Source organism: Oryzias latipes, chromosome 17, assembly GCF_053564925.1.
Source record: "Oryzias latipes strain Hd-rR chromosome 17, Olatipes_Hd-rR_3.1".
Lineage (NCBI taxonomy): Eukaryota > Metazoa > Chordata > Actinopteri > Beloniformes > Adrianichthyidae > Oryzias > Oryzias latipes.
The window spans coordinates 15,770,701-15,796,921 of record NC_136253.1 but is presented as its reverse complement, the minus strand read 5'-3'; the positions used below and the strand labels follow the sequence as shown (position 1 = coordinate 15,796,921).

Sequence of the window (26,221 nt, the reverse complement as noted above, 5' to 3'; positions counted from 1 at the left end):
AGCACAGTAGTACACAGCAGAGTCTGTCACTGCAGCAGAGGAGATCTGCAGATCTATCTGTTTCTCAGCAGCTTTCACTTCGTGAGAAAATCTAGGATCCAAACTCTGTAATGTTGCTTTTGATCCCAAGTGAGAGATCAAGAACTCTGGAGGTTTTCCTGGAAACTGTCGATACCAGTAAAACTCATCGCTTCCAGTTGGAGTTTTAGAGTATTCGTAGGACAGAGTGACAGAAGTTCCTTCCAAAGTGGACTCTTCCTTCTTGACTGCAGTGAGTTCTTCACAGCTGACATCTAAAGGAAGAGAGAAGTCAGATCAGTGATGGACAAACATCAAATGCTGAAATGGATCTTTGAAAGAATCCCATCAAGCTGTTCCAATGACTAGAAGCAGCAGAGTGAACACAGATGTCTGCACAGACAGCATGTTGGAGGAAGCTGATGTTTGGCTTTTGTGTGTTGAACTGTGTTGAAAGTGGAAGTTTGTGTCTCTTCTATAGTTCACTAACAGCTCAGCTCCTCCCTCAATCTCTCCATCTGCTCTTTCATCTGATCTTCCTCTTCTCTCAGCTCCTCTTCCTTCCAAATTGTTTTAAGTCCACGTCCCTAAATAAGCCCCATAAACGTTATTGACAAAGATTGCACATACAAGTAATCAATACAGGACACTCCACATAGAGCTCTACAGGATAAAAACGGGTTATTGAACTTGCCAGGAGGTTGAAAAAAATGATAGCCTACTTAAAAAATTAGTAAATAAACTATGGAGGTAATTCAGTGTCAATAATCAGAAATGCACACAACCTGTTTCATAATTACACACGCTCTGATTCACAACTATAATTTTACGCAGGTGTGCAATATAAATTTGGAAATGTGAGAAACACGTGTGTGTTTGTGAAACACAGGGTGTGCATTTGTGAAACACAACGGGTGCATTTCCAAATTTATATTGCACGTTTGAGTAAAACTACAGTTGTGAATCAGATCGTGTGTATTTGTGAAACAGGTTGTGTGCATTTCTGATTATTGAGACTGAATTAACCTCATAATAAACCTCCTTTCTAAGAGCTTTTGTGTTAGTGCAGGACTCAATAGCCTACTTTTTTATGAACAAAAATCCTCTCTTTGTGAAAAAACATATAAAAATGTTGTTAGCATATTTACATGTATGTTTGCAAAATTTACCCATAATTCTGAGTAAATTCAGAACATAAATAGTCCATGTGTTTGATTTCCCATGAATAAATTATTCCCCCAAAAATATGTACATAGAATATTTTATAATCTACAAACAGATGGGATATTATACAACAATTAAAATAAAAATTTGTGACTAAATAGTATTTGTGGGGCACAGATCAAATATGCGGTTGGTGGTTCAAATCCTACAATGCTGAGTCATGGAGATGGGCGGAGGAGATCACAATCTTCAGGGAGTCATTAAAGAAGTCGATCAGTCAGTTTGTTAGTTCGCTCATCAGATTCGCTTTTTCAAAAGCCACGTTTGATTTGACAGATTTGTTTAGGAAAACATTTGTTTATTAACCCCTTTCCCATCCACATCCATTTATACTGGTTCAGAACGTGGCGAGCTCTTTTGAGCCTCGTCAGTTTCCGTAACTGCAGACCCGCTTTTCCTTTGTTTTCTGGTTCTCTTCCAAGCGTGCAAACCACGTTTGTGGATTTGGGTGGCCGTTGGGATCCTACTAGAACGCCAGCTGCTTGGATTTTGGTTTTTGTGGAGCAGGAAAACAGCATGTCTGCTGGATCGCCTTCTGCAGGTACGAGCTGCTGTGATTTCTGTGAATCGGCTAAAGGCTGCAGATGAGGGGCCGAATAAAACTACAAAAAGCAACAATCAAACAAATTAACAAACAATTTTTTCCTCATAGGCAAACATCGCCCCCTTGCAGTAACAGCAGCCTGTAAAGCGTGCTCGTAGAGGTTTTGGTGCCTGTTTTTCAGAGTGAATTAAATCGCCCACTGGAAGATCGTCTAAAACGAAGATGTTTCACTTTGAGTGTTATTCTATTTCTCACTTTTGTTGATGATTGTCTATATACTGTATATCTATATATATAGATACATCTATATATAGATATATCTATATAAATATATATAGATATCTCTCTCTCTCTCTCTCTCTCTCTCTCTCTCTCTCTCTCTCTCTATATGTATATATGTATAAATAACTTTAACCCTTTCAAAAATAGACATTTAAAAAGTTTTCATAATATTACCACATTTTATTAAAGCTTAAAAATATGAAAGAATGGTAAAAGTTTTGGTCACCAGTACGAAATAAAAGTATCATGGAGCAAGGTACAATTAAAATGGAGCAAAATTATGTCATTGCTTTATTTCTTTTAAAAATTACATTTAAAAAAGGGTTCAGAATTGTGACAAAATGATTAAAGCTTAAAGCTGGAAAAAAAACAACAAGTGGAAAAACCTGTTGGGGTTTTAGTCTAGCTGCCATCTTGTTGTCTGCAGCCGGATCGTCTTGGTGCCTGGCAGAGCGTGGAGGAATTTCTCCATCAGCCGTTACCACAACAGACTGAAGGTCTTTTTGAAGTGTGCTCTTCTGAACTCACAGGTTCTGGACAATTGTTCCACTAAATCTGCCAAATGAATTTATTCATACTCCTACCAATATTCGGCCTGGATCCACTGGTAAACGTCTGGATTTCCGCTTAAAAAAGTTTAGGAAAATCTTTTTATTTTGATTTTTGCACTCACATGGAAAATCAGGTGTTTGACTCCCTACTGTTAAGATATGACCTGCAGGAAGGAGGTCTGTGACATCAGGGACTTGGGAGAGTGCATGTTAAAGGATATCTGTGCCTTTTAGTGTTGACACAAATTTTGTTCCTTTATCTTTCTGGTGCCTTTATCCCACTTTATGGATATTGTGTTGCACACAGTTTCTCTAAGTTTGTTTGGCAATTGGATAGTGGTGGATATCTGCCAAAACAGACCCCTTATAAATAAGTCAAAAATGTTTACCCTATTGGCAGATTTTCTTTAAACATTTAATCATCTTTAATGCTTTCAGTGGGTCATGAACTGTGTATAAGGAATGGTAGTTCTATTTATAATTGAAATATTTAAATGTGTGGATGTATATAATTTTTTCCATCAATTCATGACTAATTATCCTAATTTTGATTCATCTCTATAAAGAAATATATTTTTCTGTTGTTTGTTTTCTTTAGTTTTATTTTTGCTTTTGAAATCAATGAATAAAAGAAAAAGAAAAATGTATCCTGGTTAAATAAAGGTTCAATAAAATAAATAAAAAACTAATTAAAATGTGGTCAGATGAATATAGGCTCATTAAAGCAATTTTTAATGTGATACAAATAGCTTCTCAATCTATATGTCTTAAACACTTATCAGTGTACCTTCTTAGGTGACTTCTCCTTAGTAACAGCCATGCAGCAGCCTCCGCCGGACCAGGTTAGCAAGTAAAAATAGTTGTATCTGAACTTAATACAGACGTTCAAAATTGCCCTTGTAATTCCTGGCTAATAACTGAAAGACATTTAGAGATATGATTTTGTTTACAAGCTTTGATTCAAATCAGAAATGTCTGGTAGACATCAGTCTGAATACAGACCAAATACCAGATTCAGGACTCGATCCGGATCGAATTAAGCAGACTTGGTCCAGACCAACGAACTTTTCCTGTCTTAATACACCCTAAAAATAGTAACACTTTGATACCTAACAGAATCTTGCATTCTGGTACGCAAAATGATGTCTGTACATTGTCCCAGGAAGCAGTAGATTGGAGAACAGAAGTCTGTTTTCTACCTTCAGAAAGTGTTAGTGACCCTGGACAGATTATTATGGTAAAAACAATCAGACTGACGAGTCTGAGTGGTGGATTGCAGCAAACCCTTTTAAAACAAGTTCACAAATTAAACTTGTCTTAAAACAAAACAAGTTTTTATTTTCAATAAAATCAATCAGTCAAAGAATCAAGTCATTGCCTCAAAACTTTTCTAGATATTTAAAAAATTCTGATAAACTTCAAAACATCTGATAATTGTATTTTTTAAATGATATCTTCAGAAATTCAGCAGCAAGTCCTTCACAAAGTGGAAGTGTCTGCTGTCCAGCTGCTATTAAACCAGGAGCCAAACCAACCGAGCCAACCAAACCCAGGTCCGGCAGAAGCAGAACCTCTACAGATTAAAGAGGAGCAGCTGGAGCTCAGTGTGAATCAAGAGGCAGAGGAGTTGGAAGCAAAACAGGAGAATGGCATTTTTCTGGTGCTGCAGTTTGAACCCTGGTCGAAAGAACAATCTGAAGTTAATGAAAATGAATTCATCCAGAATGATGACGAGATGAATCATCAGCGTGCCCTGCAGGGCATCACCCAGGAAATACAAATACAATTGCACAGAATCGGTAGGTACCACTGTATTCAAGGGACAACAGGAAAATGGATGATTGTTTTTTTATTTTATTTACTTTAATAATGACTTCTTGTGCTCTTTTGAACCCTTCAGACCATCAGCAGCATTTCTTGAAAGATGACTTTGTTACAAATAGTCAGATTTTAAACCCAGAGATGAACTACAGCAAAGACCAAGAAGAAACAGAACCCCGAGAAATTAAAGAAGAAGAACCAGAACCCAGACAAATTAAGGAGGAGGAACCCGAACCATCACACATTAAAGAGGAGGAATCAGATCCCCCACAGCTTCAAGGCAAATGTTTAGAATCTTTACACATTACAGAGGAGCTGGATGTGAACAAACGCAAAGGAATAATTATTTCTGAACCCCATCGGCTGGATCTCACGTTGAAGCCGGTTATAAAGCTACACAGAATAGGTATGTAAACGGCATGATGTGTGGATGAATGATAACTTCTAGTGAAGGCTTCATAATCAACAGATGGATACATATCTGTCTGTCAATCTTATGCTCTATCCTTCTGTCATTCATAAACATGATTTCAACATACACAAGCTTCTCCACTTAAGCCAGAAATATCCAAGGTTTTCATTCCTGGCCGAGGTATTTAACTATTTCACACCTTTCAGCAGCAGAGATCCTTTCTATCCCCTTATGGCTTGAAAATGTTGATCTGCTTAATAATGTGGAATGTCCTGCTTTAGTAGTTTGTCCTGGCAAACTCGTTATCACAGGTGTCTGAGATGTCAGTGATCCAAAGAGCCCGGAGACACATTATCATCCATGAGTTGAAGTGAAAAACAAAGAATGTAGTCTTTTTTACACTAGAAAACAATTTAATTAATAATTTGGAATGGTGTGATTGTCATGGCAGCCATGGTACACCACATGGGCAGGATTTACAGGGTAGGAAGGAGGGCGAAAAAAATGCGTACAATCCGTACAACAGGCCTGCGTCTTCACCCTAAATAACCCTGAGGTGTTGTTTAAATGTTCACTATGACCTGTTACCCAGAGCATGACTGTAGGAAAAAGTGCGCATGAACCGCTCTTCGGGATCACCAAGTGATCTACGACTTTGTTCATTCCTGAACGGTACATACATGTTGCCCGTACAGGTTTGCTCATTTTATGTCTACAGATGCACCTGTAAGGGCAGTTGTGACGAAGACTTGACTGTGTGGATTGCTTAATGCCCTATATAATTTAGTGTGATGAAAATACGCTGCTTAAAAAGTTTGCAGCTGTGACAGAAGCTACAATCTTCCGTCACAGAAGATTGCAGACCACAAATGCCCTACTCGGCTCCATTCTGATGTGTCCACTTGCAGGCAAATACATCCATGCATGTCTTTGTTTTCCTCTTCTGAGCTGGCATCTGGCTCCAAGGTGTACGCCTGGATAGCTCCAGTGTTGCTCGCAATTTTGTTGCACTGGTATGGGTAAAAAATGGAGTGAGGTTGGCGGTTGCTCTACGCACAATTCAGAGGTGAATTTCTAATAAACTGCTGCTGCTCTACAGAACTTATATTAAAGAAAATGACACAGATTTTTTTATTTTGGCTAAAAACTGCATAATTGTGATAAAAGACAACTGGGAACACTTTTAAAATGGATAAAAAGATGATTGAGTGAGACTTTAAATGTGTTTTTCTATTTAAAAATGTTTTTGCAAATGTTGTGCTTTGGGTTTGCTACCGTTTCAGAATTTTATAATATAATTGGTAAATTACTTTAATTACTTTATGCAGGAAATGCAGTCAATCTTGTTTTAATAGTTACTATTGATAAGATCTCTATTTCTCTGCTGTTTGTGTGTCTACTTAGATGTGTGTCTACTTAGAACGAACAAGAAAGTCGACCTTCGTGAACCACAGTCGAGTACAGAACAGCTGCTTACCAACAACAGGTCTGAAGCTCTGAATCAAGATCAAAAAAGGAACTTTGAACATTTGAGATCATCTCCATCTGTGAAGCTGAAGCTCAGGAAGCAACAGAACAAGAAAAGTTATCACAATATGGATGTTGACAGCCCTTCCCCTGCAAAGACTCACTGTAAAACTGGTACAGGTAAGAAGTCTTCATTGAGGGGACATGGCAGGCGCCAGAAATCCCAATCAACCTCACTGAGAAGTAGGCAAGGAGGTGACAATACTTTCAAAAAAACATCTAAAAACAAATATTTATGTACGGTGTGTGGGAAACATTTTGCTCGACATAGTTTGATAGCTCACCGAAGAATTCACAATGGCGAGAAGCCATTTGCTTGTGAAACGTGTGGAAAACGGTTTACACAACGCGGTAATATGTTGCTCCATACCGCAGTTCATACAGCTGAGAAACCGTACTCCTGTGACACATGTGGAAAGAAATATAGCCGAAATGAAAGTTTGCTGCGTCACAACAGGACTCACACAGGGGAGAGGCCCTTTACTTGTAAAACATGTGGAAAAGGTTTTGCCCGAAGTGAGGTTTTATCAGCTCACATGAGCAGTCACTCAGACGAAAGGCCATTTGCTTGCAAAACTTGTGGAAAAAGATTTTCCCTCCGTAATACTTTGGCTACACACATGAAAGGTCACACAGGTCACAAGGCGTTTTCATGCAAAACTTGTGGAAAACAATTCACTCGCAAATGTTCATTATTATTGCACACAAAAATACACACAGGTGAGAAGCTCTTTGCTTGTAAATTATGCGGAAAAAGATTCAGACAAAAAAGTCACATGTTGGGCCATGTGAGGACTCACACAGGGGAGAAGCCATATTTATGTAAAACATGCGGGAAGACATTTGGTAACAGTACTCTTCTTTTGCGCCACATTAGAACTCACACAGGTGAGAGGCGATATAGCTGTAAATTATGTGGAAAAAAATTTAAACAAAGTGGCAGCCTGGGAGTCCATATGAAGACGCACGCAGGCGAAAAGCCGTATTCCTGCGGGACATGTGGAAAAACCTTTAGCCGACAAGATAACTTAACCGAACACCTTAAAATCCACACAGGTGAAAGGCCTTTTTCCTGCGAAACATGTGGAAAAAGGTTCAGTCGAAAAAGATGTTTGTCCAGTCACATGAGAATTCATACAGATCAAAGGCCTTTCCTTTGTAAAACCTGTGGAAAAAGGTTCAGACAAATTAGTGTTTTAACCTGCCACACAAGGATTCACACAGGCGAGCAGCCATATTTATGTAAAATATGTGGCAGACGTTTTAGCCGGAGTGGAAATTTGTCTCAACACCTGAGAGTTCACACAGGTGAGAAGCCCTTTTCTTGTAAAAGTTGTGGGCAAAGCTTCAGCCAAAGGGGTAACTTGAAGTATCACCTGAAAAGACATCTTTGAGAAGTCAGTGTTTTGAACCCATTGGTGGTTCCATCTCACTTCTCTGCAAGACAAGAGAATCTTTTTATGGTGTGCAAGCAAGCCCTCTCTTTATTTACTTTGATGCAAACCAGATCTACCATGTGTGGCAGTTTGTCATAAGATCAGTGGAGGCAGGTTGCTGAAAAGGGTCATTTTATGACCCTTTTAACTTTAACTTTGATTTTACATCAAAGTTAAATAAATATGAAAAAGCTTTTCTTTTATGTTTATTGGTTTATTTCTAAGTCTTGGAGTTGGATGTTTTTATTTTTTTAAATAAGTCATCTTGATTTTATAAGGGATAAAATGTTAGTACTTTTAGAGGTGTGTCTTTTTATTTGTTTAGTGTCTGGATCCATGGATAAATCCAACAAGCTTCCATTTTACTTTATTTGCCCAATTGGCCATTCTTGGCCAATGTTGTTGGGTTTAGTACATCCCAGTCAAACATGTCCCTTTTACACCTTCACTTTTGCTTTGCATAATCTACTAAGAGATTGCATTAGAGATTGTCTGTCCAGTGTACAGTTAATATTTATTTGTGTGATGCTACATCCACACTGGGCATGTGTTGCTCGTTCAAAAATGCGCTGGCCGTGGGTTCTTGAATGCCTTTTAGGATATGGTGTTCCCACTGGGCTGTCACTACCCAATACTACTAACGCATCTACCCAGAATTGGAAGAGTCTTTGTGCGAAATGTGAAAGTGGTGCAAATCTCGCAAATCTCTCCAGGCTTTTTCTTTCACAGCTCTATTGTAATATATGAAAGACTTGGTGTTGTATAATTCAAGCTGGGCAAAAACTTCAATTTTTAATTTCTCCTCCATGATCAATTTTTAAATAGTTGGTACTTCTGGGAAATAAAAATGATACCATCCATGCGCCACTACCAAATGCAAATCCCCAAAGTTAAACCAAAGTTCTACTGGTTTAACTTTCAAAGCGCTTTTAATGGTCGCACATTTTTACATAGAGCGCAGACAGACTTAAAAACTTGTGTAGCGACATGTGAACAAGAAAGTTTTTAACGCAGAAACCCAAAACGTGCATTTACGTTACGCGTGTTTAATTAGACTTTTTACTGGAACTGGTCACTTAAACACGGGTTGTCGAGGCTGGTCTGAACGTTTCATAAGCATCTTAGGTAAATGCATAATTTATTATTTTATTAGTCTTTATTCATTAACTGTTTCATTGTTGCTTAGAATAAAATCTTGACACATGCGTTTTATCTTGCTTGTATCAATTTTTGTTATTAATGAATATACTGAATGTATTATATGGAGTCCCAAACTGATCATAATTAAATAAATAAATTTGACCTTGTGCGAATACACAATCAACCAATAGATCTCTCATAAATATATAAAAAGATCATGAAATTGTGGAAAAACCTGTACAGATTTTAAATAAGCCTTTATATTATCAAATATTTTTCAGGTGTGCTTTAAGAACCTGTCCATTATTTTAAACAGCATTTTAAAAGTTTAATTTTAATCATGTTAAATATTATTAAAATTCTATGGCTTTTTTCCGAACATGGGATTTAAAAATCAATGTTTTCCAAAGTAGGTTTCCTTTTTATTTCATGTTGCTGTTAAAAATGCTGTTTTAAAATAATGGACAGGTTTTTTAAGCAAAAATAAACATGTTTAATAATATAATGGCTAATTTAAAATCCGTGTGCAGGTTTTTCACAATGTCATGATCTTTTTATATATTTATGAGAGATTTATTGGTTGATTGTGTATTTGCATGAGGTCATATTTATTTATTTAATTATGATCAGTTTGGGACTTCATAGTACAATGGGTTCAGCTTGTAATCAAAAGCTGGGAAGCACTCCACGTTTTGATATATGTTTTGTGAACAAAGTTCATTAAATAATTTCTTTGTGAACTCTTTGTATTCTCCTAATAATTTTTTTTTGGCAGAAGACAACAATTTGTGTTTGTTAACGTTTCTGTGTGTGAGTGGAAATCTCACAAAGCACTGCAAATTGTGTAGATTCAGTGGACCACAAAGTCCTACACTAGTGTCAAAAGTGGGTTCCAAGCCTTAATGGATGGATTTCATCCAACAATCTGTATTCCCATTGTTGTTTCAACAATTGGTCCTCCTTATGGATTAGTTACAACTGCCCCTATGGCTGGATGCGGGCAAAAAAATAGGTAAACCTGAATAGGGCATGCAGGTGGCCTGCACAAAAGAGCAAGGTCGTACAATGCTTGCTGAGCCATTTGATTAAAAAAAATATTACACATTTTTTTTCCATAGCCATCCTGTAATCAACTGGTCTAGCCAACACTACAATGTGCAAGAGTAAAGTAAGGGTGAAGCAGGTAAGGCACAAGCGTGTTGTACAGACTTTTCAGTTTCTGAACCCCTCCCCCAATCCTGTGGACTGCACAAGGTATAGACAGTCTGCAAAGGCTTACCCATTTTTTGCTCGCTGACAGCCCGTGTCTTGCCATAAGGGCGCTTGTGACTATCAACTGAAATGTGGTGTAGTCGCACCATGCAACATACAGTCATGTAGTCAATGACTACATCATGGGAACTGCAAGATCACCAGAGAACCCAACAATCCCCAGCATCCAAGCGTGCATTGACCTGTACAGGTGCATTTGATATGAGAAAACGTCTGATCGGGTGGTCTTAGTGAGATTCCCCCTGACAACTGGGATGGATTCCATAAAAGCAAATCCACTGTGTCCATGAAACCATCAGTGAGAGTAGGACTGAGCAGTTTTAGCAGAATGTGATGTCATTGTGTGTGTGTGAAGGAGTGATCAGTGCAGCGAGCCAACCTAGGATACTCGGGTACAAATTACCTGGTAAGAGTAGTCCTGAGGAAAATAGTTTAATGTGATGATCCAAAACTAACTCAATTTTTTTCCCAGGTCCTTACTTTTTAATTTAACTCTTGTGCTATCTTATGGGGTCCAGATGACCCGATCCTTACATTGACGTGTTATCCGTACCATGACACAGGTGGATAAAGATGAAGAGGATTTTATGTAATCCATGGGCACCAGTAAAGATCACAAAACATTGAAATAAAAAGGTGTAGCACACTGTCTTGTGGGTCTAGATGACCCCACCCCCAATGTTAACGTGTCTAGTGTCACGGGAAGGGGGACTCGAGAGCCGGTAGGACCCAGATGCAGAGACGGGAGGCCAACGGGTTCAGGACTAGAGGGTTTATTAACAAAACAAAAAGCGCTGCAGAGCAGGATCACAAAACAAAACTTACTGAGAGCAAAACATGAACATGGCAGAAAGGAGTCAGGGAAAAGACGTTAATGGACCAGCACAAGAGGAAGGCAGAGACAAGACTTAAATACAAACAAGAATGACAAGACACAGGTGAACATGATCAGGGCTGATTGGGACAGAGGAAGTAAAAAATATTAAAAAAAATATTTCAAAATAAAACAGGAAACAAAACTCAAACATGACAGTGACCAAAACGGAAAGCAAAAACCAATACAAAGAAACCCAAACCATGACATCTAGGATAGCACAAGGATTAAGTACACTGGGAAGGCGATCTTGTAGTATTCACCAATTCTGCAGGACAATCTGCATCTTCAAACTATACTCATATTCACTGTTTTATATTTGTCCAGAAAAACCTTTGCAGCCTCCACTGTGTGACCCTGTCTGTCATTTTACCCTATGTGAAAATAAATTATCATATAATTTAAAAATGTGCAAATGACTTTATTTACAGAATCAAACGATATGGTCTTTTCTTAATTTTCTAAATTTACTGTACATGAAAACAAAATCAATTTACTTGCTATTTATCAGAAGAAATTATATTTAACTGCATAACATTATGCAACTTCCATTAAACAAGAAGTAGCTTCCACCTTCAAGAAAAAGGTGTGTAATTTCATTTTCCTAAATTCAGAGAAGAAACATCTGATTTGCTGAAAAAAAGACCACTTAAAAATTGCATTTGTTTTCATTTTACAAGAATATGTGGTTTATGTGTTTCATAGTAGATGTGTAGAACAGCTTCATGTAGATGTTTATTGGTTGATGTGGATCATAAGCTCATGTGAATCCTCCATCAGTGTTTCATTAGCAGCTGTAACCACAGAGACTCTGATCAAACAGGAATGAACAGAATCCATCTGATATGAAGCTGTGCTTTGAAAACCACTTCCCTCCTCTTTGAAGAGTAGTCCCATATCTGTCTTCAGGTTTTTGTACAGCCTCTTCTACACTTTGGATCACTGTGTGTCTACAGCACAGTAATAGAGAGCTGTGTCTGCCAGGGTTAACTTTCTGATGATCAGTTCAGTTGATGTGTCTGTTGTTCTGGATTCATATCGTTTATCTGGAATAAATTCTCTCGTGGAACTTTTTGCTCCTTTCCAGAGAATAAACTGAGGAGCCTGAAGGTCAGAATCATGTTTATACCAGTAAAGATAAGGAGTGCTGTCAGCTGTCTGATAGTTACATTTCATTGTAACAGATTTTCCTTCAGTTCCTGTAAGTTGATCTTGATCAGGAGATATTGAGTCTCCAGCTGTGAGTCCTGGAAAAAGTGGAGAAAATGAAGCCATTAGATGAATGAGATGATGAGTTGATGCAGCAGCTTCAAGCAAACTTGAATCTCTGTTCTTAAACTCACCTAGAATGTGAGATAGAAGCAAAAAGAGGTAAAGCAACATGTCTTTGGAGTTCTTGAAGCCACACAGACAGCAGATGAACTCTGTTCTTCCACTGCAGCACAATGAGGAAGAAATAATGTGACTGGATGATGTGAAGTTCAGTGGGCGGGGCCAATGAGCTCTTTTTCAGCTTTATTTGAACAAAGAGTTACGTTCAGGGGTGTCCAAACTACGGCCCGCCCAGTTTTTATTAGCCCGCTGCAGCAAATTATAAATTGCAATCGAATGTTACCTGCGCCTCCAGCTTGAGTGCCACTTTTTTTTGTATTCCGTTTTACCTCTAGGTGGAGTTAACAGTGCTTTAGCTAAACAAATGAAGCAAAGAAGAACCGTTACCACAAGCATTGGCTGTAAATACAGCGAGTCACCAGAAATAGCAGCACAAATGAAACGCAAAATAGCAAGCTAGTGCCAACGACATCAGACACGGTGGGGGAAAAAAAGAGTATTTCTTTAAAGAAATTAAAGGAAAGTGTGTCAGTTTGATTTGTAGGCAAGCTTTTGCTGTGATGAAAGAGTATAATATCCAGCGGCATTATGATACCAAACATCGGAGCTACACGTCTGACACCGGTGCCAAACGAACACGGAAAGTGAAGCAACTGAAGCAAGCTATGAATTTGCTAAACTTATAGCGCAGCACGGCAAACCTCTCTCAGATAGGAATTTCATAAAGCAGTGTCTCATGAAAGTCACAGAAATAATGTGCCCAGATAAAGTGCAGGATTTAAACAACGTGAGTTTGTCCAGAAATACTGTGGTGCGGGGAATCGAGGACTTGTCTGCTAACTTGTCATGACTTGTTCTTTAGAATTTTCCTCGATTGCGACGATGAGAGGCACTGATGCCACAGACACCGCACCGCTGTTAATTTTTTTTGCGGGGAGTTGATGATGATTTTTGTTGTACGGAAAAGCTGCTTGATATGATTAGCCTGAAAGGCACGGTGACGGACAAAGACATTTTTGAAGCGATGTCAGATGGGATTGACAAGATGGGGCTACAATGAGAGAAGCTATGTGGAGTAACAACGGATGGAGTCCCGGCTGTGACAGGCGAGCGCAAAGGAATGGCATCGATGGTGTGCGCCAAAGTAAAAGAGAGCGGAGTTGAGGCTGTTCGGATGCACTGCATAATCCACCAAAAAGTGCTGTGTGCTAAGACTGTCCAGCTGGATGATGTGATGAGCACGGTGGTGAAAACTATCAACATAATTTGAGCCAGAGGACTGTACCACAGGGAATTCCGAGCTTTCCTGTCTATTGTGGATGCTGAATACGGCGATGTGCTTTACCACTCTGATATGCACTGGCTCAAGCATGGCTCTGTGCTGCAGTGGTTTTATGTACTGAGATCACAGCTTTCTGAAGGAGAAGGGCTGGCCTCTTTGTGAGTTGAGTGACCCTTTATGGTTGGCAGACCTGGCATTTTTAGTGGATCTTACTATTCATTTGAATACACTGAACAAGAGCCTGCAAGGCAAATAGCAGCTGGTTCCACACCTATATGCCCACATGAAAGCCTTCTGTGTAAAGCTCCGCCTGTTTGAGACTCAACTATAAAACTTTAATGCTGCACACTTCCCTTCACTGTCTGAAACCAAGTCTACTTTTCCAAAGGTAAGGAGAAATATGTGTCTGTGATTGCATCTCTTCTGACAGAATTCACCCGGCATTGTCATTGAGAGAGAAATCAAGCTGTTCTCAACTCTCTTCTCAGTGGATGCAGAAGAAGTGGAAGAGGGTCTGCAGTTAGAACTTATTGAAATGCAGTGTGATGATTCTCTGAAGAGTCAACATCAGCTTCTCTCCCTCCCTGACTTCCATCAGTGTTTGGATAAGACCAAGTTCCCTTTGGTGAGATAACACAAAAAGAATGTTGAGCCTTTTCAGCTCAACATACATTCGTGAACAAACCTTTTCTCTGTTAAATCTGAACAAAAACCGACTGAGAACCAGAATGACTGGTAGCCATCTCTGTGAAGTTCTTCGAGTCTCAACAACCAAACTTTCTCCTGACATATCAGCCATCCTCCAGTCCAAAGCACAGCATCACTGCTCCCGCTAAGGTCAAAGTTCTTCATATTATAGGTGAGTTAGGAACACACAATTTTCATGTGTTGTTGTGCAACTTATAGTGTTGCACAACAACCTTTGTACCTTTGTTTATTTTTTTATATTTGAATGAAAAACTTTGGAAACCCCTGGTTAGGTTCTTCCAAAGCAGCTCAGTCTCTCTTTATTACTGCTTCCTTTATCTGTGGAATTTTTCTTCAGTCCATTGACTCAACAATCAGTGCTTTCATGCCCTCTAGTGGATGTTGTGTAGTATTGTGTTTTCTCTGCAGGTTTTTGTACAGAGTTTTGTTGTTTCCTGTCACTGTGGGCTCCACAGCACAGTAGTACACAGCAGAGTCTGTCACTGCAGCAGAGGAGATCTGCAGATGAAACTCCTGTTGCTGTTTGTTGTGATTCACTGAGAACTTCTCAGTTTCATCTGAATATTCTTTAATCAGAAACTGTGGAGATGAACTGGACTTCTGTTGGTACCAGAAGAATTCTCGTATAGAACCAGAATATTTGCAAGACAGAGTGACAGTGTCTCCTTCCAAAGCCATCAGTTCATCTTTCAATGGTTTCAGTAAATCCTCAGAGGATCCTGGAAACAACAAAGATAGATTTCATCATGACATTTGGATTCTAATCTTTAATGTGACTTTTATCATCTCAAAGTAAATCAGTTCAAACATCTCCAGATGTTTCTCCTGTCCATCATCTCTTTTTCCATCTGCATCTTTTGATGACTTACCAGTTTTAAAGGAGACCATCATCATCCAGATGAGAAGCAGCAACATTCTTTTCACTGGTACTGAATGAAGAACAGAGAGAACACAGCAGCTCTTCAGCTCCAACAGGAAGCTTCATGTTCTGCTGTGAAGCTCCTCCTCTTCAGATGACAGATCATCCACTTATCAACTTTACTGAACTTTTGCAAGAGTTGGAAAAATTCTTTGTTTTTACTGCAAACTGAAGAACAAACCACAGCAGGAGGTGGAGGAGCTTCACAGCAGAACATGAGGCTTTATGTTGGAGCTGTGCTATGAAGGCATTTTCTGTTGATTCAAAAAGTTGGTTCAATCATTTTCTAATAAGCGCTGCGGTATTTTGAGTATTTCCTTTACAATAACAATATACTGCGATGTGAGGCAGTAACAAACTCTGCCTCATGCTTGAATCCTTTGTAAATCGAGTTGATTGTGTGCCTTCAGCTTACCCTGCGTATGCTCATAATGTGATACATTACTTATAAATGTTCTTACCACGTATACATTTTTTTTATATTTCCTCACTTTCCATATAATATTGTGGCATTTCAAAGAATGTGAGGATGGCAGGTTGTTTTGCCAAAGTTTTGTTGAACCGTTCAACCAATCCATTGCTCTGGGGATGCAAAGTTGTGCTCCACGTCTTTTGTATGCCCAGCTGCTTACACATAGCACCAAATACTGCAGACTCAAAATTTCTGCCTTGATCGCTGTGGATGACCTCCGGTGTTCCAAATCTGGCAAACATCTCAGCTACTAAATCATCTGCTAAAGTCTCTGCTTCCTGGTCTGGTATGGCGTATGCCTCGGGCCATTTTGTAAAATAGTCTACCAGAACGTAGTGATTGCCGTGGTCTGTGCGGGGAAAGGGGCCCACAATGCCCACAGCTACCCTCTTCATTGGGGCGCCCACAGCCAGCTGCTGGACCTGGGCATGTGACTGATCTGGCGGGTTCTTGTATGCTGTACAGAGATCGCAGCGACGGCAAAAGTCTTCGACATCCCTCCTTAACCGGCCCCAATAAAACCCTTGTCGGAGTCGTTGAAGAGTTTTTGAAACTTTGAAATGGCCAGCTCCTGTAGTTCCGTGACAGGATTTTAGAACAAATTGTTTCAGGGAACTGGGGACCACAATCTGCCACCTCTCCTCCCCTGTTGCTGGTTCCTTTCAGGCTCTCTAAAGCACCTCATCCTTCATCCGTATTGTCACTTCACAATGTCGCCCTCTGGTGGAAAATAGAAGCTGAATTTACCAGTGGACAAGATTCCAGAATGGATTGGCGTCCTGTGGCTCTTTCATCCCTCTTTTGTGGCTTCTTTAGCACAATAAAGTCTGGTGGTTTTAAATTTGTGTTTTATATAAGTTTCAGTGATAAGAGGTTTAAAGGGCCTATGTAATGCAAAGAAAACCCTTTTTGAGCTTTTAAATGTATTATAATGTTAATTTCTCACAAAAAATAAATGCACTTTCTCTCTATATTTCTACAAATTCTACAATCAAAAGTGATGAAGACGCCAGACCCGTGAGTAAATCTTACAACTAGAATTAAATATGCATTATAAACATATAGTGCAGTAGCTAATGCTTTATTTTCACACGTTGTGCCTCGTGTATAAATGCTTTTGTATTATTTTGTCAACTGTATTACTGTGTGGATGCATAACTACATCACAAATGTTTATGACGGATGCCACATGAAGGGGCATTTTTTGCTGTGTTTCAACACAATAACGACAAATACTCTGTGTGTTGGCTGGTATAAATCAACTTCTGCGCAATTTCTTGTTATAATCATACATTACATACAGAAACGTCCTGCAGACGTCTTCGGGGCCACTGTGGAACCTCGTCCACTTCAAATTCCAGATCAGAAAAGAGTGTAAGGTTCCACAACATGCACATCCAACTTTGCAAGAGTCTAGATGTTTGTTTTTAAGGGCAGAACGCAGACACAGTGCTGAAGTCGGCTTTAGGTTGACGTTAAATGGGCTAGACAAGAAACAAAAGTCGGTGCCTCAGAGATCGAGGTGTTTTACTCTCTGGTGAGAAAATTAGCTCATAAAAATAACTCATATTTTATAATAGAATGTATTCTTTAGTGTAGTATATTTTTATATTTACATGCATATAGTTTATTCTGAAAGACAGGCGCTTCAAGGTCATTTAAATTTTTAACAGCTTTTTTCTTCCTGAGAACAGAAACTAAGTTCCCACAAACCTCTGTATTAATGAATTGTGAGTGTTTGAACCTTCATGTAGATGTTTATTGGTTGATGTGGATCATCTGCTCATGTGAATCCTCCCACAGTGTTTCATTAGCAGCTGTAACCACAGAGACTCTGATCAAACAGGAATGAACAGAATCCATCTGATATGAAGCTACTGTGCTTTGAAAACCACTTCCCTCCTCTTTGAAGAGTAGTCCCATATCTGTCTTCAGGTTTTTGTACAGCCTCTTCTACACTTTGGATCACTGTGTGTCTACAGCACAGTAGTAGAGAGCTGTGTCTGCCAGGGTTAACTCTCTGATGATTAGTTCAGTTGATGTGTCTGTTGTTCTGGATTCATATCGTTTATCTGGAATATGTTCACCTGTTTGATCTTTTCCTCCTTTCCAGAGAATAAACTGAGGAGCCTGAAGGTCAAAATCATGTTTGTACCAGTAAAGCCAAAGGTCTCTGTAATCTGTCTGATAGTTACATTTCATTGTAACAGATTTTCCTTCAGTTCCTGTAAGTTGATCCTGATCAGGAGAGATTGTGACTCCATCTGTGAGTCCTGGAAAAAGTGGAGAAAATGAAGCCATTAGATGAATGAGATGATGAGTTGATGCAGCAGCTTCAAGCAAACTTGAATCTCTGTTCTTAAACTCACCTAAAATGTGAGATAGAAGCAAAAAGAGGTAAAGCAACATGTCTTTGGAGTTCTTGAAGCCACACAGACAGCAGATGAACTCTGTTCTTCCACTGCAGCACTATGAGGAAGAAATAATGTCCCTGGATGATGTGAAATTCAGTGGGCGGGGCCAATGAGCTCTTTTTCAGTTCATCTCAACCAATCAAAATGTTTAGTGCTTCCACAACAGGGGGGTTTTCCAGGAAGCATGTTTAAACTAGCCTGACTTTAAGCCTGAACTCTGGCTGAAATCCGCCTGAACTTGCTTACTCTGGGTATGACGGTTCCAAAAGACCGGATATGAGTTGGCGTAATTACGCTCGACTTGGTAACCCTGGGTTAATGCACGTGCGCGGCATGTACATAAAGACATTCTGAATGGATCGCAGATTTACGGAGTCACCATGGAAACGCGTGGAGAAAAAAAGAAAGCGCTACACTTCAGTGAGACAGAGTCTGAGCTTTTAATGACGGCGTATGAAGATTATACGTCCATCAAAAAAGTAATACGGCTGAATCAGCAAAAGAAAGACTTTCTGCTTGTAGTAGAAGAACAGACAAAGGAAACGGACGAGTTTCTGATCTTATTTCCATTTTCCTCGTGACGCATATATATATATATATATATATCTTATCCAATTTTGCCAACTTACCGTAAATGAATTAATTCTGTTGGTAACAAGTAATGGAGTTAAACTCATTCAACCTAATTTCTTACATCTATAAAACTCAATAATTGTTTATACAACTCAAATTTACATATTTATTTAACTAAATGTCATATTACTCCAATTCAATTAAAGTTTTTCCATCTTAACTTATTATAATTCTTGAACTCTCATATGTCTAAGTTTGAGCCTGCAGATATTCTCATTTTTATGAAAATAAAAACATGAAACACTAGATATGTGGTGCATACAAATATTTTAAGAACTCCATCCTTGTCATTACAGAATTGTGAGGTAGGGGTACTATAAAAACATCCTCCTCTTCCTTCCTCCCATCTCGGCCACCGTACTCTCACTTATGGTGCAAAGACATAAGCTTAGTAGGACAAAATAACTCAACAAAACACGGTGAAACACATTAAAACAACTAAACACATTTGGTCAAAAACCCACACTTAAACCAAAATCCGTCCAGACAGGCAAAGGGAATGGTATCCCACAATCCCTTGCGGTGCCGATCTAATGGCAGCACCAAAGTTACACCTACTTAATTGAATTAATTTGAATGAAAGTAAAATAACTGTCTGAAAACTACATGTTATTTTTAAACTGACTAAACAAAAAAATGATTTATCTTAACTGAAGCAAATAATTAAGTTAGATCAACAATGTAAAAAAGTTTATCTTTCCAACATCCATATGTGGTCTTATCACCCTCTCATGGAGGAAAAAGTATGATATGAGCTTCTTCATCCACTAAATCATCTTCAAATGGACACATCATGCTGCTTCATCTCTCTCTCTACTCCCCATCTCTGTCTGTGATATTTAGTGCTTCGTTTCTCTGTTGTCTCTGCCGTCGGTCTAATGAATCAGTGCTTTCACAGTCTGTGACGCCCTCTAGTGGATACTTTGTAGTATTGTGTTGTTGCAGGTTTTTGTACAGAGTTTTGTTGTTTCCTGTCACTGTGGGCCTCACAGCACAGTAGTACACAGCAGAGTCTGTCACTGCAGCAGAGGAGATCTGCAGATCCATTTGTCTTTTTTCATCACTCACTTTGAAGGAAAATCCAGGAACTGGCTGGGAAATTGGTGTTCCTGTTCCAGAATGAGAGATCAAGAACTTTGTAGGTTTTCCTGGAAACTGTCGATACCAGTAAAACTGATCACTTCCTTTTGCAGCATTTTTATATTTGTAGGACAAAGAGACAAAAGTTCCTTCCAAAGTAGACTCTTCCTTCTTGACTGCAGTGAGTTCTTCACAGCTGACATCTAAAGGAAGAGAGAAGTCAGATCAGCGATGGACAAACATCAAATGCTGAAATGGATCTTTGAAAGAATCCCATCAACCTGTTCCAATGACTAGAAGCAGCAGAGTGAACACAGATGTCTGCACAGACAGCATGTTGGATGAAGCTGATGTTTGGCTTTTGTGTCTTGAACTGTGTTGAAAGTGGAAGTTTGTGTCTCTTCTATAGTTCACTAACAGCTCAGCTCCTCCCTCAATCTCTCCATCTGCTCTTTCATCTGTTCTTCTTCTTTTCTTAGCTCCTTTTCCTCTGGATTAAGCCTCAGTCACATTTCCCCCTACAGGTGGATTTTGACTGTATGCAGGCGAAAATGGTCAAAAATGTTCTTGCACGTTTTTTACTACAGGAAGGCGAACACATATACAACACACAAGTCTAAGTTAGGCGGACGTAGGTGAGATGTAGGTGTGTTGTACATCTTTTTTGACTTGCCCAATAATTGGGCCTAGGCATGGCCAAGCGGGGCAATGCCAGGACTGCCTCCCAACATGACAAAATGCAAACTGTCCAAATTTGAAAAAAGATTGTTTATATATATAGAAAAAAAGAGCACTCTCTGGCTCTCATTCTAAGTAGCTGCTATTGTTGATTGGTAGATGCAAGGGAGGGCATGGCCTCTCGCTTCACTCCCGCTACTAGTCTCACACGGTCGCTCACAGTCCCAGAGGAGCTGAAAAAATAATAATAATAATAATAAATACATAAAAAAATTAAATAATAATAATAAAATTAACCCACCCAAGTGAACCCCTTAACCCTTGCTGTGAATGCAACTTCGACCCCTGGGAGGCCAGGCCATGCGCCAACTACTGGCCACGGGCAAAACGGGCAGACGACCCCAGAACCCCAAGCCCCCCATGGCAACCAGCCACCAAGCACTGCACCCGGCTGCCATTCCCGGTCAGCCGCACTGCCTACCCTGCGCCCAGAAGGCACCAGCCCGAGAACCCCTGCCAAGTTGCCGGCAGAGTGCGCGCCACCCCCACCCGAGCAACCAGAGCCCCGAGCCGGGAGAACGGCAGGCTCGGCAGAGCCCACCACCCCAAACCCACCCTGGCCCACCCAACCAGCCAGGACCCGGCTCAACCCATCACCATCCCACCCCTACTAGGTGATGTGACTAATAAGCTGGAGCCAGGGAGAGGCTGAAGCCGACAGGTTTTTTGTGGAGGACATTATCTCTAAACTAATATGCTCTGACATGAGGTTTCTGTAGTGGTTGATGCTAAGATTATTTTTAGATTTCCAGTTTAGGAGGATAGTTTTCTTTGCGATACATACAGCGGTGACAACCATATAAGCCTTGTTAGATTCCATGTTGATGTTATTCAGGTCACCTAATAAGCAGAATTTGGGGCAAGCAGGAATCTTATGATTAAACCAGATTGATAAATCCTCACAGACCTTACGCCAGAATGATTGGACAGGTGGACAGACCCACAGGCAGGGCCGGCCCTGGACTTCTGGGGGCCCTAAGCGAAATGTAATTTGTGGGCCCTCTAACTGATCAGCAGCATCAAAAAAAACACAGCTGTTGTTGTAATATAAATGAGATCTGTTAGATTCCTTTTTAGATTCTATGTTGATGTTATTTATGGAAGCGATTCTGTAGCATAAATAAAAAGCAAATTCAAAACCAGAAATGCTTTTTCATTTTCAAAATGAAGCTGCATTTTTTGACTCAAAAATAAAATGAAAAAGCAATCCACCAAAATTCTTTTTCATTTCCTTCCTCAACACAGCTTATTCTGTCACTTAATTAAAATGCTAATGAAAATGGTTTTTGACATTTCTTTTTCAAAAACGTCCCTAATAAATGTGTAGCAAAATTCATTTGGAAATGTCTAATTTGACAATTAAAATGGATTAACAGAAATGCTTTTTAATTTTCAAAATGAAGCTGCATCAAATGACTCAAAATTTAAATGAAAAAGCAATATTTCAAAATGCTTTTTCATTTTATACTTAAAAACCGCTTTTTCTGTGTCACAATTAAAATGCAAATGCAAAAAGGGGATTGCATTTGCATTTTCACATCCACCCTGCGAACTTTGTAGCAAAATTCTTTCTCAGTGAGCATTAGCAGAGGGGAGGCGGGGTGATGACATCACTGCTTTCTCTGTGTGTCAGACCGTTGAAGTTGGCTTACAATTCACAGCTTCTGATTCGCGAGGGCACTAAAGGAACATTCCACTGCATTTGTCGCATTAAGATCCAGGAATCCAGGTTTGAGCAGTCCAGGTCCAGCGGTTTGTGAACAGGACCCGGTTTTAGGTGATCTTAATGTGAAAAATGCAGCAGAATGTTCCTTTAGTGCCCTCGCAAATCAGAAGCTGTGAATCGCAACCCAACTTCAGCGTCGTCTGACCGCACGGATTTTAAAACATATGATCGAGCAGAGCAGGCCCTTAAATATAATCATAACTGTAATTAAAGCACATTATGAAGATAGTCTCCTGCAGCTTCGCGCTGAGTGAGTGTTTTTTGTCCAACCAGCAAACGTTTACCGCGGTGAAATCTGCTATCTGTTGATGGGGCTCCAGATGTCATCAAACAGCAAATTCAGCGCGAAGCTGCAAATAAATGTGTAAATATGTGGGAATGACATCAGTCTTTATTTTTGTTCTGGACACCACTGGAAACACAAATTCATATGATGGTTTCTCAGATCGCAGCAGCATTTCCACCTTCGGCGATCATGATCGGGAGCTTCGCGCTCCGCTATGCGAAGGCAGCTGGCGGTCCGAAGAACAAAAGCTTGTCCGCGGTGCGTCAGGAGGAGGACCGCAGAAGGCGGACATGCTGCTATGTAGTCCTGAGAAACTGTGGAAACTCATCAGAAGTTCACAACCAACTCAAAGCCGTCTTATCTGCCGCTAACAGAAAGCTCCTCTGTTCCTGGTGTGTCTGTGTCTGTCAGCGGCCGGACACACAGAGAAAGCAAATAGTCGTCTATGTTGTTACCTGTGCACTGTCTGCATACAGCAGACTGATTGAGACCCATTTCAAATAACCTCTGTCCGGTGTAGTGAATTGTTTGGAGAATATTGTACTGAGTAAGTTGCAGATTAGGACTTTTGGTCATATTAAAGGCATTCAAACAGAACTGTAGCCAAAATTGATCACTAGAATTCATTGATAGCTCAGACTCCCATTTTGTCATGGGTAAATAAATTGTTTCATCTATGTTAGATATCAAATTATAAATTTTGGAGGTGAGCTTGGGATTTTTAAGGTCCATGAAACGTGTTACTGTAAGGGGAAGGTCTAGGTCTATTTGGGTCAGGCAGTAAATTGTGAGTTTACATGGAAATAATGTGAGGTTGTTTTTTTTTTAAGAAAATCCCACCAGGCTGTTAGAGATGAGCTGATGTTTAAACTTCTGAAGCATTTGTGTTGTTTAATTTTAGAAATAAAGAAAGGTAAATTAGAAATATCTAGGTTATCAGAGAGATTTTGTTCTATATCTAGCCAAGATTCATCTAACACACATGATTTGAACTCAAATCAAATCTGTCTGTGTTTATCTGCAGAAAGTTGATCTGGATTCACTCATTGATCTGTTGGAGACATAAACAGCCAACTGGTCCATAATCACCTGCTATGACTAAAATGTAGATCTGAGTGTCATCTGGATAGTTTTGAAAGAACAAATTACTGCAGATTGTTGGCATGCACCTTTTTATTAGATTATAGCGCCATCTGGTGGTTGTTAAGGATACTGAGTTGTCTAAAGGTTTTTGTACAGAGTTTTGCTGTTTCCTGTCACTGTGGGCTGCAGAGCACAGTAGTACACAGCAGAGTCTAACACATGAAGCTTCTGGATCTTCAGAGGAACTGATTTGTCTTTGAGTTCAGCATCAAATCTGTCTTCCTTGAACTCTGGAGAATTTTCTTTTGTTTTTGAGTAACGTTTCAACATGTACTTTGGGTAACTGTTCACTTCTTGTTTGTACCAGAACAATGTTGGTAATTGTGTGCTACTGGTCTCAAAGGTACAGTTGAGTGTGAGAGAGTCTCCTTCAGCAGCAATGACTTCTCCTCCTGGTTGGATCACTTTGTCTTCTCCTTTACACTCTGAGGAAGAACAGAACATGCAGAGGAAGAGATGAATCAATAAAGATGATTGATTAAAGGACAACAATCAGCAGCTTTAACAGCTCTTAATGTACAGCTCAGTAATGTGTTGAAGTGTTTAAAGAGGAAACATGTTGATCTTTGTGTCTTACCAAAGAAAAGAGCAGCAAGAAGAATCCACAGCCAATGTTCCATCTGTACAACAAGGTTTCAATCAACAGGAGAAACTAGCTGATGTTCAACATTCACTCTGACAATTGTTCTCTTCACAGCACCACTTCTTATTGACTGAATGTTGAACACAGAGCTGGGGGAGAGCCCCGCCCACTTCACAATGTCGCCTTCTGGTGGAAAACAGAAAGTGTTTGTACCTGTTTGTTTTTGGTATTGTGAAATGTTTGTGTGAGAAAATGTCTTCTAAGTGGTAAAATTGTATTTTAGGCTGCGAGAGATTTATGAGTTTTTTCAGCCTTTCCAAAGAAGAGCCTATTCTTCAGAAACTGTTGGAGTTTATCTTCACACATGACAGACCAGCAGTGGCGCATCCAGAAACTTTTCAAGGGGGTGGCCGGTAGAGGGGCACATTAAATTTTGGGGTGGCACACAAAAACCATGAGCTATATTTTTAAAATTCAATCTACTAAACGTAGTAAAACAGCCTTTAGAAAACTAACTGAAAGTTAAATGCCTACTGATATTTTGTAGAACATTAACTTATAGTAGATACTACTATACTACTTTTGTCTCATATTAATTGTACAGCACTTTGTAATATGGATTTCAAAAAGTGCTATATAAATAAAGTTTATTATTATTATTATTACTATAGATACTAGTAGATATTGTGTCTCCAGGTTTTTGTACAGAGTTTTGTTGTTTCCTGTCACTGTGGACCACACGGCACAGTAGTACACAGCAGAGTCTGTCACTGCAGCAGAGGAGATCTGCAGATCCATTTGTCTTTGGTCGTCACTAACTTTGAAGGAAAATCCAGGAACTGGCTGGGAAATTGGTGTTCCTGTTCCAGAATGAGAGATCAAGAACTCTGGAGGTTTTCCTGGAAATTGTCGATACCAGAAGAAATAATCATTTCCTGTTGCAGAATTTTTATATTTGTAGGACAGAGCGACAGAGGTTCCTTCCAAAGTGGACTCTTCCTTCTTGACTGCAGTGAGTTCTTCACAGCTGACATCTAAAGGAAGAGAGAAGTCAGATCAGTGATGGACAAACATCAAATGCTGAAATGGATCTTTGAAAGAATCCCATCAACCTGTTCCAATGACTAGAAGCAGCAGAGTGAACACAGATGTCTGCACAGACAGCATGTTGGATGAAGCTGATGTTTGGCTTTTGTGTGTTGAACTGTGTTGAAAGTGGAAGTTTGTGTCTCTTCTATAGTTCACTAACAGCTCAGCTCCTCCCTCAATCTCTCCATCTGCTCTGTCTTCTGTTCTTCCTCTTTTCTTAGCTCCTCTTCCTCCTGGTTAACAGGTTTCTTAACTCAAAGACTTTAGATGTCCTCTTAAACAAAATAGAATAAATTCTGCACATCAAACTGACCTTAGAATCTGTTCTACATGAACCAAGAAATAAGTAAATTTACAATTAGCAGAGACTTTTTTCATTAATTATCTTTTACATTCAGTGAACTCTAAAGTTAACTTCTTGTAATAAAGTGAGTTATTTCATAAACAGTTGCCACTATAAGGTTAGAGTTTTGTTTCAATTCTCTTTATTAAGTACATTTCTAAATCATTTCATTACATAACTGAAGTTTCAAATAAAGTGAAAAACCCCAAAACAAACTATATTTGATGGTTTCTGTGATCCAGTTCATTCAGATTATTTCTAGAAAATTAGATTGTCTTTAGTGTAGTGTAGCTCAGGTGGTAGAGCAGGTCGTCCAGCATCCGAAGAATTGGCGGATTGATTCCCACTCTCCTCAGCCAGCTGTTGCCCCCA

General features: G+C 39.5%; 2 protein-coding genes across 2 annotated transcripts; one reads left to right on the top strand and one right to left on the bottom strand.

Annotated features, from left to right (window-relative positions):
- Nucleotides 1–1,390: 1,390 nt before the first annotated feature.
- On the top strand, nucleotides 1,391–9,740 carry LOC101172022 (uncharacterized). The gene is made up of 4 exons (XM_011486318.4): nucleotides 1,391–1,783; nucleotides 4,080–4,418; nucleotides 4,520–4,846; nucleotides 6,257–9,740. Exons 1-4 carry the CDS (start codon nucleotides 1,759–1,761, stop codon nucleotides 7,771–7,773), a joined length of 2,208 nt encoding a protein of 735 aa, XP_011484620.1. The 5' UTR covers nucleotides 1,391–1,758; the 3' UTR covers nucleotides 7,774–9,740.
- Nucleotides 9,741–19,622: 9,882 nt separating this feature from the next.
- LOC144986792 (uncharacterized) lies at nucleotides 19,623–25,639 on the bottom strand. Its single transcript, XM_078934926.1, has 4 exons — nucleotides 25,530–25,639; nucleotides 25,147–25,451; nucleotides 21,067–21,235; nucleotides 19,623–20,144 (listed from the first exon to the last, which is right to left on the bottom strand). Exons 1-4 carry the CDS (start codon nucleotides 25,582–25,584, stop codon nucleotides 19,675–19,677), a joined length of 999 nt encoding a protein of 332 aa, XP_078791052.1. The 5' UTR covers nucleotides 25,585–25,639; the 3' UTR covers nucleotides 19,623–19,674.
- Between the last annotated feature and the right edge of the window lie 582 nt (nucleotides 25,640–26,221).

Excerpts from the sequence above, each read along its gene's own strand:
- LOC101172022 (XM_011486318.4), top strand. The coding sequence starts at position 1,759 with ATGTCTGCTGGATCGCCTTCTGCAG. Across the intron at positions 4,419-4,519 it reads AATACAATTGCACAGAATCG|ACCATCAGCAGCATTTCTTG; the intron begins GTAGGTACCACT and ends TGAACCCTTCAG. Across the intron at positions 4,847-6,256 it reads TATAAAGCTACACAGAATAG|ATGTGTGTCTACTTAGAACG; the intron begins GTATGTAAACGG and ends GTGTCTACTTAG.
- LOC144986792 (XM_078934926.1), bottom strand. The coding sequence starts at position 25,584 with ATGCTGTCTGTGCAGACATCTGTGTTCACTCTGCTGCTTCTAGTCATT. Across the intron at positions 21,236-25,146 it reads ACTGTGCCGTGTGGTCCACA|GGTGGGTTTGGGGTGGTGGG; the intron begins GTGACAGGAAAC and ends TGGGTGGGCCAG. Across the intron at positions 20,145-21,066 it reads TGACCGGGAATGGCAGCCGG|ATGTCAGCTGTGAAGAACTC; the intron begins GTGCAGTGCTTG and ends CTCTTCCTTTAG.